Source organism: Hemiscyllium ocellatum, chromosome 5 (genome assembly GCF_020745735.1).
Source record: "Hemiscyllium ocellatum isolate sHemOce1 chromosome 5, sHemOce1.pat.X.cur, whole genome shotgun sequence".
In the NCBI taxonomy this organism is placed as follows: Eukaryota; Metazoa; Chordata; class Chondrichthyes; order Orectolobiformes; family Hemiscylliidae; genus Hemiscyllium; species Hemiscyllium ocellatum.
In genome coordinates this window covers 53,470,717-53,484,748 of record NC_083405.1, presented here as the reverse complement: position 1 = coordinate 53,484,748, position 14,032 = coordinate 53,470,717, and the positions used below count along the sequence as shown (strand labels likewise).

The 14,032-nt window shown below is 38.8% G+C and overlaps 1 protein-coding gene across 7 annotated transcripts in view; it reads right to left on the bottom strand.

Moving 5' to 3' along the window:
- Window positions 1-362: 362 nt before the first annotated feature.
- The window catches only part of ica1 (islet cell autoantigen 1), a 129,380-nt gene continuing 115,710 nt past the window's right edge, over window positions 363-14,032 (bottom strand). For all 7 annotated transcript variants that reach the window (XM_060824747.1, XM_060824746.1, XM_060824751.1 and 4 more), the window contains 2 exons: window positions 11,149-11,244; window positions 363-7,595 (listed from right to left, as the gene is read on the bottom strand). In XM_060824747.1, coding sequence (XP_060680730.1) covers window positions 7,474-7,595; window positions 11,149-11,244 — 218 coding nt within the window. In that variant the 3' untranslated portion in view covers window positions 363-7,473. The remainder of the gene's footprint in view (window positions 7,596-11,148; window positions 11,245-14,032) is intronic.

Genomic DNA, 14,032 nt, shown 5'->3' with positions numbered 1-14,032 from the left:
TGCCAGCTGTACCCATATTCTGTGAATTGTTTTTAAAAGGTTGTGGAGAAATGCCATTGAACACTGACAGTTTTGCATTATTACCAATGAGATATTGGCCAGGATATTGCATACATTGGATAGTGTGTGGTCTGCAATAATTACATGTTATTGTCAACAATTGACTAGTGCCTTGCAGTCTATAATTTGTCAATTGTGTAGGACATTAAGAATGTGTGTTCTAATAAACTGTTTCCTGAATAGAAAATATTCTCTTTTAACTCCACATAACAATCCAAATAAAGTAGTGCCCTATGATGGACAGAATTTGAAAATAACAACTACCAGCACAATGTAAAAATGCACTAAGTTTAAAAAATATATACAGGAATTCCTACTTTGAGGAAGGCTTTCAAACTTTCGGTCATCATTTAATTAATTGTCATTTATTAATTGTAGAAATGCATTCAACGATCCTTTTAAATGTTCTGCAAGTTGTCACACAGATCTGAAATAAAACATTCTAATAATGGTTCACATTATCTAACTGTAACATTGCAAAATAACAGTTGCCTCAGAACAGAAATATCATTCCGTCAACATGGTGACAATGCTCTGCAATTACATTAAATCCTACATGAAAATGATCTATTAAATGCAATCACCATTTTTATCAGTTGAAGTTGAGCCTCGTTCCACAGCCCTGAATTCATCCAAAATGCATCCACCGATTGTCATGTTTATTTGAAGTGTGAAGTGGTGTATTTTGGTAGGAAGACAAAGGATGGGCAACATAAACAATATATAATTTTAAAAGTGTACATCTACAGTTAACATTTATAAAGCTTTGAAGGTTGCAGGACTGGTTAAGGTGGCTGCAAAAAAGCACGAAAGATCCTTTACATTATAAATAAAGGAAAAGAACATAAAAATAAATTGTACAAAACTATTATATTAGCTTGGATACTGTACAATTTGGAGAATCATATTTTACGAAGAACGCCAAGAAGAGGCACAGGAGGTTTACTTGAATGGTACCTGGGTTGTTATATTTCAATTATGTGGATAGAATATAGGAGCTGGAATTGTTCTGTTTGATACAGATACAGGGAAATTTAATAGAAATGTTCAAAATGATGAAAGATTTTGATAAAGAGGAAGAAACTGGTCCATTTTATTTAACCAAAGGACAGAAATTTAAGATAATTGGCAAAAGAAGGGAAATGAGAATTTATTTGCATGCAGAAATGATGATCTGGAATTCACTGCAAGCAAGGATGGTGAAAGCAGATTACTGTTATTGGCAACATTTAAACATAATTGGATGTGTCCTTGAAAAGAAAAAAAAATCTTCTGGGGAAAGAGCAGGAGAGTGGGAACAACTGCAGAGTCCTATGAAAGAGGTGTCACAGGCATGGTGGTTGAATGGATTCCTTCTGTGCTGTATTGTTCTCACATAGATTCAACATGATGCAAGTTTTAGCGAGAATAACATTTGAGGCTAAAAAATGTGCTACATAATATTACTATCAGAAACATACTACCATGTATATCATTACTTTTTCTGCACTAAAATAAGGTAGTGAAATTAGTTTATATTAACTTAAAATACACCATTTACTTGAACCAGTTTCCAGTTCCAAAATGGAATTAGCTGCTGAATAATGGTTGAATCACGATATAAACTGATGCTCTAGAAATGAATTGTAAATGAAATAAAGTTATGCTCAACCTATACAGCGCACTGTTGAGAGCACATTTGGAATATTATGCATGGTTCTAGTACTTGAAAAAGAAAATGTGTTGGATTGGATCAACTGAAATGACAATTTACAGGTGTTGTAGATTTACAGCATCACTGAAGTCCAGACCAGGCCATTGAACCCATCTCGTCTGCACATCTGCTGTCTGAGCATTTCAATTAGTGCCAATCTGCCTTTTCCCATAACCCTGCGCACGGCTTTTCTTTAAAACAATTTTCGATTCCCTATCTGATGCCTAAACTGAACCTGCCTCCACTACATTTCCAGGCAGTGCAATTCTAGGCCTTATGACTTTGTGTGAAATTGTTTATTTTTCTCATCTTGCATCTGCTTCTTTTGCAAAACTCTTTTAAACTGTGCCCTCTGGTACTCAATCCTTTCATAAGCGGGAACAATCTCTCCATATCTGTTGTCCCAACACTTACATTTTGAAAACCTGAACAAATCACCAGTCAGCGTTCCCCCTTCCATTGTAAATTGTCCCAACGTCTCCAGTCTTTTTTCATAACTGAAGTGTCTCATTCCAGGAACCAGTATTGTAAACCTCACCTGCACTCTCCAATGCATTCACAGAATTGTGTACACTGTACTCCAGCTGAGGACTAATATCTTGGATAAGTTCAGCCTTGCTTCTGTAATCTACACCCCTGTTCACAAAGTCTAAAAAACTGTATGCTTTACTAGAGTTCTTTCTTCCTATTTTGCCACCTTGAATGTCTTTCTACATACACATTCAGGGTTTTGTGCTCCTGCACACCTTTCACAATAATACCTTTATTTTATGTTATCTCTCCATGTTCTTTGCACCAAATATCGAAGTACATCACCTCATACCTCTCCATATTAAGCATGATTTATCACTGATCCACCCACTTCACCAACATAACAATATCCAAGCAACCAGCTAATCGAGCTGTTCGACTGAATGTTACATTTTTTTTTCAGAACACTTACTGCTGTCAGGCAGCTTTGCTAGCTTTTAACTCTTAAAAGGTATAGTACACCCATATCTTCATAACACACTGCATCAAACGTCTTACAGACACCAACCATAGCATTCTCCTCACCAACCCTCAATGTATCACTTCAAAAAATACCTCAAACAATTAATTAGACATCATTTTCCCTTAACAAATCTGTGCCAAGTCTGAATCAATCACATTTTTCCATGTGCCTATTAACTTGCCTCACAATTGAAATTAAACTGATTGGTTTGTCTTTGCTGGGCTGATCCGCACAACCATTTTGAACAAGGCTATATAATGTTTGCAATTCACCGATCCTCCAGTGCCACCCTTAAAACCATGATGTTTTAAAGGTTATGGCTAGCATCTCTGCAATTTCCACTCACTTTCTTCAATAACCATGGATACATCTCATGCGGTTCTAGTGAATTATCAACTTTAGGTACTGACAGCTTTTCCATACCTTGTCCCTATCAATTTTAAACCCTTCTCATGACTGTGTTACCTCCTCTGTTACTATGGGCTCGATAGTACTTACCTCATAGATAAGGCAGGTCCAAAGTATTCCACTAACAGCTCAGCCATGTCTCTTGCCGTTTTGGTCCCCAATCAGTCACTGGGCAGCATGCTGGCTCAGTGGTCAGCACTGCTACCTCACAGCGCCAGGGACCCAGGTTCAATTCCAGCCTCGGACAACTGTGTGGAGTTTGCACATTTTCCCTGTGTCTGCGTAGGTTTTCACCAGGTGCTCTGTTTCCTTCCACTGTCCAAAAAGTGTGGGAGTTGGGTGAATTTGCTATGCTAAATTGCCCATAATGTTCAGAGATGTGTAGGTAAAGTGCATTATTCAGGAGTAAATATAGGCTATCAGGATGGGCGATTGGGTCTGGATGGGTTGCTCTTAAGAGGGTCAGTGTGAACTTGTTGGGCCAAACGGTGTTTCCACACTGTAGGGATTCTCTGATTCTCATCTAACCACCCCTTTACTTTTGATGCAGTTATAGAGGACTTTGGGATTTCCTTTTATGTTAGCTTCTAGTCTTTTTTAATAATGCTTCTTAGCATTTCTTATTTGCTTTTTCTTATCCCTTTTCTATTCAGGTTGGTTCTCAGCTGTATTTACTACCTGATGCCTGTAATATGCATACTTTTCTTTAACTTAATTTGTGCGTCATTCATGGTATTCTGGATTTATTTATCCTACTTTTTCCTTTTAATCATGCCCAAATAATCTGTTCTTTGTAGGTAGTGCATTGTTAGCTGCTGCATTTCCTGACCTTTGCTTTAAGTCTAGCTGACCCAGTTCACTCTTGCTCAATGGATGTTGACTGTCTGCCAGTTGATCATTCTCCCTCTGGCCTGACCAAAGTGATTTTTCTACCATTGCCCTAAAGCTTGTGATTCAATGATTACTGTCACACTAAATGTTCATTCACAGTGATTTGATCTTCTTGGCTAAGTTATTCCCAAGAACCACGTCCAGCTGTGTCTCCTTTCCTGCTGGACTGCACATAACATCAGTGAAGGTATCCTCCACCATAATACTCAACAATGGAGCCCCCAAGGATGCGTTCTCAGCCCCCTATTGTTCTCCTTGTACACTCATGACTGTGGATCAAATTCTGAATGAGCACATCTGCAAGGTCACTGATGACACCACTGTGGTAGGTCAGATATCAAACAATGACAAGTCAGAATACAGAAGGGAGATAGAGGGCTTGGTGTCATTGGGAGAGTGGTTGTTCTCACTGCACAATGTCAGCAAAACCAAAGAACTGATCATTGACTTCAGAAAGAGGGGAGGAAAAGACACCTCATCTATATCAACGCAGCTGAGGTTGACAGCATCAAGTTCCTAGGAGTGACGATAACCAACAACCTGTCCTGGATTTCCCATGTAGATGTGGCAATCAAGGAGGCATAATAATGCCTCTTCTTCCTCAGGCAGCTCAGGAAATTTGACATGTCCAATAGGTCCCTCACCAACTTTCACAGACGCACCACAGAAAGCATACAGTTCGGGTGCATAACTACCTGAATTGCTCTGCCCAGATGATCACGGAAGTCAACCTTCCATCCATGGACTCCATTTACATGGCTCGTTGCCACGGAAAGGCTGCCAACATCATCAAAGACCCATCACACCCGAGTAATACTCTCCTACAACCTCCTCCATCAGGCAGAAGATACAGAAGCTTGAACACATGCATCAACAGGTTCAAGGACAGCTTATTCCCTGAAATTATTAGATTGATGAATGGATACTCTAACTTTAAATAATGCTAATGTTGATCTTACCTAGCACATGCCCTGTGCAGTGTAACCTGTGCTTCTGTCTAGGTTTTTTTTCACCCTATTATCTGAAAGTCCTTGCTTACTATGATCTGCCTGTATTGCTCGAAAATGAAGTTTTTCACTGTACTTAGGTACACGTGACAATGTATCAATCAATCAATTTACTGCTGGACAAAATTCTTTTGAACACCATCTTGGAATGCTTGTCCTTCTCCAATTACTTGCATATTGACTAGAATAATGATAATATTGGAATCAAAGTCCCATATTGGAAACTAATTTATAATGTTTAATCTTTGAAAATTTGTTCCACCATATCATCCCCACTAACTGGTGGTTTATATATTACTTTGAACAATTGCCATCCTTTTTATTCCTTAGCTCTAGCCAAATCAATTTATTCTTTGAACCCTCCAAAACATTCCTTATTTACAGTCATGCAATACTCTGTGCCAGAATCACTGCTCCTCCTTTTTTTTCCTTTCCTAGCTTTCCCAAACATCTTGTAATGAGGAATATTTAAAATACAGTTCTGTTTTTCCTTAAGACAAGTGTCTGTTATTCCCACATCAAAATCTTACAAGGTAATATGTGCCTGTAAATCCACAGTTTTATTAATTATACTTCATACATCCACATGCATGCAATGTAACACTGATTTAAACTTCAGTACATTCATACTTGCTCTAATTCCACTTACTATTCTCTATCTTGGTGCTACTTGCCTCTCCTAGCACTTCACGAAACCTTTGGAAGACCCTGAAATTCTAATTTGCAATGACTTATGTTTAATCCCTGGCAGCACACTGATCACATGAGACAAAGCTAGGAAAGCTAATGCTGCCCTGAAATTTCATCTGCAGCCTAATTTTCATCACTTTGGTGGGTGGTCTTTTATGTCTCCACATGCAGTTTTATATATTTGAAGGAAGTAATATTTGACCACTCGCCTTTCCAGAACTTGTCTTTGATTAGTGCTATGACAAGTGGGTGAAGCAACAATTAAAAATACTTACGCTTTGCTGGTGACGACAGAGGGAAGTGAAGAATTGAGAGTAAATTCTCACCTATTCTCCTGAGTGATAATCAATTCCTCAGTGGCTCCAGCCACGAGGCTCAGATTTATACATGAAAAAGGATCAACACTTGTTTTGGAAAGCTGTCAGGAAAACTAATTACATCAATAGTGTAATACCAATATCTAATTACTGAGTGGTTGCAGAACATTACAACCCAACATTTCATCCTGTTTCTTTTGTTACTCGCCTAGAAAATATGTATAAGTTTCTACCACACATCCCACTCTGAAAAAGGTATCAATGATATAACCTTTGCCAGGCAGAGAAAAGTTTGCATTGGGAATTGCTGCTGAGCATGCATGCCATGATTTGGAGGGGCTGGTGTTGAACTGGGGTGGTCAAAGTTAAAAATCACACAACACCAGGTTATAATCAACAGGTTTGTTTGGAAGCACTCGCTTTTGGAGTGCTGCTCCTTCTTTAACCACCTGATGAAGGAGCAATGCTCCAAAATTTGTGCTTCCAAATGAACCTGTTGGACTATAAACCGGTGTGTAGTTTTGAGCATGTATGTGGCACTCATCAAAGAAACTATGGTTAATATAATAACATTGAAAAAAAAATCAAAAATGAAAAATCCAATTTTCATCCTGTGATCTCAGAAATTGGCCAAATTTTAGAAAGCAATGTTGGACTTGCTTCACGTCAGATTTTGACAACATGTTCAATTTCTATCAATGTTGATACTGCACGTATTGATATTGATACTGAGCCTGGTGCTACAAGTACTCCTACCTTATAATTTTCTTCAGAAATGAACTATAAAGCCCAATGAGTTACCTCAAAGAAAAGCCTGTAATGAAATTGGTTTTTTTTACTACTGCAAAATATTTAGAGAACGTGAACAAAATAAAGTTCAGAAGGTGACCCATTATGGAGAGGATTAACTAAAAAAGATGCCACATTGTACACATTTTATGAAGTAGCAATTATCACATTTATAGCTAATCATGATAAATGATTTTTTAAAAAGTTCCACTTTGTAACTGAGGGTGGATAAGGAAATATGGTCAGTCTAGAAGAAGAGAGAGGCACAGGATAAGGGTGAGCCTTAATTGGTAAATGGCCTCATTACATTGCTGCATTCTTTAGGAACTCAGCAGGTTTACTCTTGTAGAAGATAAAATAACCACATTATGCTTATTTAGAGAAAAAAAAAACCACTTAATTACTCTACTTTTTTTGGCATGAAGACATCAAAACTTACAGATTTATTTTTTTAAAACAGATTTTCAGTTCCTGTGCTGATAAAAACGCTGGACCATTTTCATAGCAGTTTCCATTCTGACTGAAATATTAGAAAATTAGGCTCGAGTACTCAACAGTGATAGATTTACTAAAGATTACAATATTATAGTCGTGATTACAGACAATTGGCTATTTAGGTATGTGTCATGCATTAAGAAGTTCATGCTGTTTGTCAGTTCGTCCAATAGCATCTGGGTTTGATAATGGGTCCAAATCAGCGAAAAGATTAAACCACGTAGTCAGGTCAGTTGGGTTTTTCTGAGCAGCTGTAAATACAAAAATTAACTGTGTTATCACATTGTCTGACAAAACACGTCAAAGCTAACTTATTATAAAACCAGATTCAAAACTGTAATGTTGAACTTTTAACTTTATTTCTTTACTTTTCTACCTTATACCTAAGATTTTGTATCTAGGTACTTTTGTATTTAAGATGGTGCTAGAGAATGGCAACGTTATATGCTTTTAACTGTATTCTTGTATCCCTGAACTTCAGTAAACGTGAAAATAAAATCTAATTCTAGCATGACAAAACATCAACTGCAATTATGGCATAAATTAAACTGTGTACAGTACAACCAACCTGCATTACATTCAGCACTTGATAATAATAGATTCAGGTCACCAGTGAGGACAAATTCAGGAACAGAACACATTGCATTATATGTACATTATAGAGGCATAGAGATGAACAGCACAAAAACAGACCTTTCAGTCCATGTCGACCAGATATCCTAAGTAAATCTAGTCCCATCTGCCAGCATTTTGCCCATATCCCTTTAAACCCTTCCTATTCATATACCCATCCAGATACCTTCTAAATGTTGCAATTGTACCAACCTCCACCACTCCTCTGGCAGCTCATTCAATACACGCACCATAGTCTGCGTGAAAAAGGTGCCCCTTAGGTCCCTTTTAAATCTTTCCCCTTTCACCTTAAACCTATGCCCTCTGGCTCTGGTCTTCCCCACCCCAGGGAAAAGACCTTGTGTATTTACCCTATCCATGCCCCTCATGATTTTATAGGCCTCTATAAAGTAATCTCTCAGGTTCCAACGCTTCAGGGAAAATAACCCCAGCCTATTCACCCTGTTACTCAAACTCTCCAACCCTGGCAACATCCTTGTAAATCTTTTCTGAACCCTTTCTAGTTTTACAACGTGCTATGTACTCATGTTTCAAACATGAAAATATTGTAATAAATGACAGCTGTTCTCATTACTGAACAAACGCCACACAGTGCATGAAATAAGTTTTGGGGTTTCAATATAATAAGATAAAAATGTTGAATCTTTGCCCTGCCTCTGTAAGCCTAAATGAAATGAATTTTGCATTATATATTCACCATTTCTAATGCATTTGTTTGAAATCATTCAGAATACCATGATATATGACAGGAATAAAATGGGAAACACATAACAAATCTGTGATGAACAAGGCTGTTAATGCTGTGATGTCTCCCATCCAATAATAAGAAATTATTTTACTACTTACACTTCAGTGACCTACATTGTCTTCTGGTCTGGGAATGCCTCTGTGAAAATTCTCATCCTAGTGTTCAAATTCATGCATAGTGTCACCCCTGCTAGCTATGTAACCACCTTTAGCCTAATATCCCTCTTAAAACTCTATATTCCTTCAACTCTGCCCTCTTGGGAATCCCCAAATGTTCCCCATCATTGGTTATTGTGTATTCAGCTAAGTCCCCAATGCTAACAGTTCACATTACAGAACAGGAAGTACTGGAAATCTTAGAAAACAAAAAGGTGAATAAAATCTCCAGAACATGATCAAGTGTATCCCAGGATGTTGTGGGAAGTTAGGGAAGAAAATGCAGGGCCCCTAGCAGAAATATTTGTATCATCTGTAACCATAGCTGAGGTGTTGGAGGACAGGAGGGTGGCTAACGTTGTGTCTTTACTGAAGAAAAGTGGTAAGGGTGAGCCTGGGAACGACAGACCTGGGAGCCTAGTATCGGCAGTGAATAAGTTGGTGGAGGTGATTCTGAAAGATAGATTTTACATGCATTTTGAGAGGCAAGGACTGATTAGGCATAGTCAGCATGGCTTTGTGTGAGGGAAGTCTATAATTATCTCATATTACAACGGGATCTTGATTAGATGGGCCAATGGGCTGAGGAGTGGCAAATGGATTTTAATTTAGTTAAATCAGAAATGCTGCATTTTAGGAAAGCAAATCTTAACAGGAATTATACACAATGGTAAGGTCCTAGGGAGCGTTGCTGAACAAAGAGATCTTGGAGCGCAGGTTCATAGCTCCTTGAAAGTAGAGTAACAGGTAGATAGGATAGTGAAGAAGGCGTTTGATATGCTTTCCTTTATTGGTCAGAGTATTGAGTACAGGAGTTGGAAGGTCATGTTGCGGCTGTACAGGAAATTGGTTAGGCCACTGTTGGAATATTGCATGCAGTTCTAGTCTCCTTCTTATTGGAAGGATGTTGTGAAACTTGAAAGAGTTCAGAAAGGATTTACAAGGATGTTGGAGGGTTTAAGCTATAGGGAGAGGCTGAACAGGCTGGGGTTGTTTTTCCTGGAATGTCAGAGGCTGAGGGGTGACCTTATAGAGGTTTGTAAAATTATGAGGGGCATGGATAAGATAAATAGACAAAGTCTTTTCCCTGGGGTGGGAGAGCCCAGAACTAGAGGGCATAGGTTTAGTATGAGAGGGGAAAGATATAAAAGAGACTTAAGGGGAAACTTTTACACACAGAGGGTGCTACGTGTATGGAATGGACTGCCAGAGGAAGTGGTGGAGGATGGTACAATTGCAATATTTAAAAGAGATCTAGATGGGTATGAATAGGAAGGGTTTGGAGGGATATGGGCCGGGTGCTCGAAGGCAGGACTAGATTGGGTTGGGATATCTGGTTGGCATGGACAAGTTGGACCGAAGGATCTGTTTCCGGGCTGTACATCTGTATGACTCTATGACTCTATTAATGGGAGCAGAGTGGTAGATGATGATTAAATGGATTTTAGTAAAGCATTTGACAAAGTTTGCATTAGTATAGTTAGATCACTTGGGATTAATGTACTTACCCAAATGTTTTTTTTTAAAATGTTGTGACTGTACTTGTATCCACCAATTCCTCTGGCATTTCATTCCACACACAAACCATTGTCACTTTTAAAAAGGACATGAGGAGCACCATTTTTACATACTCCTCTCACCTTAAAAAGTATGCCCTCTAGTTTTAAACTCCCCACCCTAGGGAAAAGACCTTTGAAATTCATCTTATCTATGCCCCACATGATTCTATAAATGCATGTAAGGTTACCCTTAACCTCCTATGTCCAGTGAAAAAAGTCCCAGCCTATCCAGAGATATTTTCATAACTCAAATCCTCCATTCACAGTTGTGATATTTTACTGTTTTATAAATGCAATTGTTATTGAAAATGGATAACCAAAAAGAAATTAGAACTATAAAAATGATAACAGCTTGAAGTTCTGAATGATTCCTTCCTCAGAGTATTAGGAACTGAACATTTGTGTAGCATACTCGCTCTCCAAATTCAGATAACTTATGCAAAAGTATTAACTGATATAAATGGGATATTTTGGACAATTAACCAGATTCAAAACCAATAACAGTCCAGCTGTAAATGGTATTTGCCATCATTAAACTTCACTTTTACTGGGAACATGTAGCATGGATGCAGGAATAAAAGGGGGAAAAAATAAGCATAGCTGATATAACCATAAATACCAAAGCACCCTAATTTATTATACGAAAAGGTTAATCAAAATGATGATTACTAATACCACTTTTTATTAGAAGGACAGATGATGTGATTACCTTTGAATGGATTCTTATTGATGTTTTCGATCAATCCATTTATTTGTTCTGTAGTTTGGGATGTAGGCGGAGAACTACCACCAGCTGCTGCCCAACCTAAAATTCAGATCAAAATATTAGCGGATATGCAATAATGATTGATTTTTATTCAGTCATGGGATGGAGGCATTGTGGACCTCCATTTATTGTTGATCCCAAGTTGCCCTTGAAAATGTGGAGGAGTGCTACTTTCTTGAAGTGGTGCTGCCATTTAGTGTGGGTAGGCACATGCCATTAGAGAGTGAATCCCAGAGTTTTGACCAGGACTTTGCTATCTTATGGGTTTAATCGAATTGGCTGAAGACTGGCAGCTGTGATGCTGGTGACTTCTGGAGGAAGCCAAGGTAGAACATCAACAGGCACTTCTGGCTAAAGATTGAGGCAAATGCTTCAGCCTTATGTTTTCTGTTGATGTGCTGGTCTCTCTCATCTTTGAGGATAGGAATATTTGTTAGCTGCCTTCTCTAGTGTGTTTTTTAATTGGCCACTATCATTCACAACTGGGTGTGGCAGGACTTCAATGTTTGTTGGTTGTAAAACTGCTTAGTCCTTTCACTTGCTGTTTATACTATTTGACATACAAGCAATCCTGTTTTTGTATCTTTTCCAAGTTTACCACCTTTTGGTATGCCTATTATTACTCCTGACATGTCCTCCTGCACTCTTTATTTAACCAGTGTGTGATTTCCTGACTTGATGGTAATGGTACTGAGGAGATATTGCAGGCTAAGAGGTTGCAGATTGTACCTCATGCATGTTAAGAGTGGAGTTGCTAGATCAGCTCTAAGTCAGTTCCCTTTAGCCCACTGTCATAATGCCACACCAAATGATGAAGGGCAGCGTCAATATGAAAACAGGCAGTTTTGCTTTCCGAAGGAATGTTCAATGGTCACTCCTACTAATACACTCATGGGCAGATGAATCTGCAGTAGACAGAATGGTGAAGATGAGGTCAAGCAGGTTTTCCTTCACCACTTATTGCAGACCCAGTTTAGCAGCTATGATTTTAGGATTCAACAGGACAGGTCAGCACTGGTGATACAAAATTATTTTTGGTAATAGATTTGAAGTACTTCATCCAGAGTACATTGTGCACTTTTGCCATGCTCAGTGTTTCCCTCCAAATAGTGTTTAACATGCAGGAACACAGAGTTTTCAACGGAGCAGGGTGTGGATGTGGTAATCAGCAGGAAATTTCATTGCCCATGCTTGACTGGTACAGTGAGACTTTATAAGGTCTAGAGGCAAAGTTGAGGACTGCCTACTGCATAATATGTTGTCTTCATCTCTGCTGGATCTGTCTTTTCACTGGGATAGGGCATACTGACGAATGCTGATATTGTTGTCTGGGTCTTCTCGTGGAATTCAATAGGGGTTTGAGGGATGTGGGCTATGATGGGACTTGTTGCAGAGTTGAGTGAGAGTTCTGGTGAGGTGCATCACAACATTGAGACCATCTCACTCCATCTTGTATATTTCTGATAAGCAGAACATTCTCACTAGGCAACAAGTTAACAAATGACAGCAATTAACACTTATTAAGTTCCTTGTTGACAGCCTAACTCATCTCATTAATATTATGCTAGAAATCTTACCAAATTCACCCAACAAACCAGACAATGGGAAAACTTGAGCATGTGCTTGACATGTTGAGCTAGCTGTTTGATCCAAACAACCTCCATGTTGAACACCAGGCATCGAGAGTTCAGACCACGGTCCATGGGCATCAGCCATATGCAGCCTACATCCACTCACACTGACATGTCACATATGCTGATATCTAAGAACCTTCAAAGCTCTTTGCCAATCTACTTACAAAATGCTTCTACACTTCAATGCTGCATTTAACCATCATCGTGATGCTGCACTCAGAGACATGCACCCAGATCTTGGACAGAAGCTGACTGCATTGCTGGACTCTCTGTCACAGCTCTCACACACTCTGAACTTACCTAGATGCTCACAGCATCCTTGCCTTGTGATGCTTTACCCCCTCAGCCAGCGATAATAGGCTCATTACTACTGCCTTCTGTGCTGTTTAGCACAGACTTAAAATCATAGTTGTCAGCTGTCCACTGTTAAATCAAGGTAAACAGCCATCACTCAGGGTTTCCTAGCTTAATACGTCAAAGGCACCATCTAATACCAGTTAAGAGTGTTGTACATGGTCATAGAGTAGTTTGGACCAGTCAGAATCAGGATCCATATAAGCGGCTGGGATCAAATTTATTCTTTGTCCTATATTGCGCTGTTTTCCTCTGGAATGAGAGGGAGGCAGATATTAAGAGAGATACAAGCGGGTCACAAAGCTGTTGTTGCTGCTTCAGGTGGGCAGGTGACCGTGCAACTGAATAGGTAGCACAGAGGGCATGCAGGTTTAATGGCATCCAGGGGATTGGTGCGGGAGGAAGTAAGTGAGGAAAAATCAATAGTGAGAGGGGTAGAGCATGAGCCTTGATGGGACGTGGCTACAGTAGCGCAGAGACTGAGCTGAGATTTCAGAAAAAAAAAACTGGCGACAATGTGTATCTACATGTACCACATCAACTGCAGTGGTTCAAGAAGGATCATCATTAGCACTATCTCAAAGATAATATAGAGTGGCAATATAGACTGACCTTGACAGGAAAGCTCTCATTCCATATATAAAAATAATTTAAGAAAAACTGAGTGCCTTATTTACCTGTGAATTAGTTATTTCATATTTACAGGTTTGACAGATATCAAAGTATAATCTGAGATTTTCCTTTAAAGAAAAATAATTTCTTGAATATGTTCAAAAAAATGCCATTTAACATTGCTAGATCTCTTCAATACATAGCTTTGTTGAAAAACAGTACCTGAG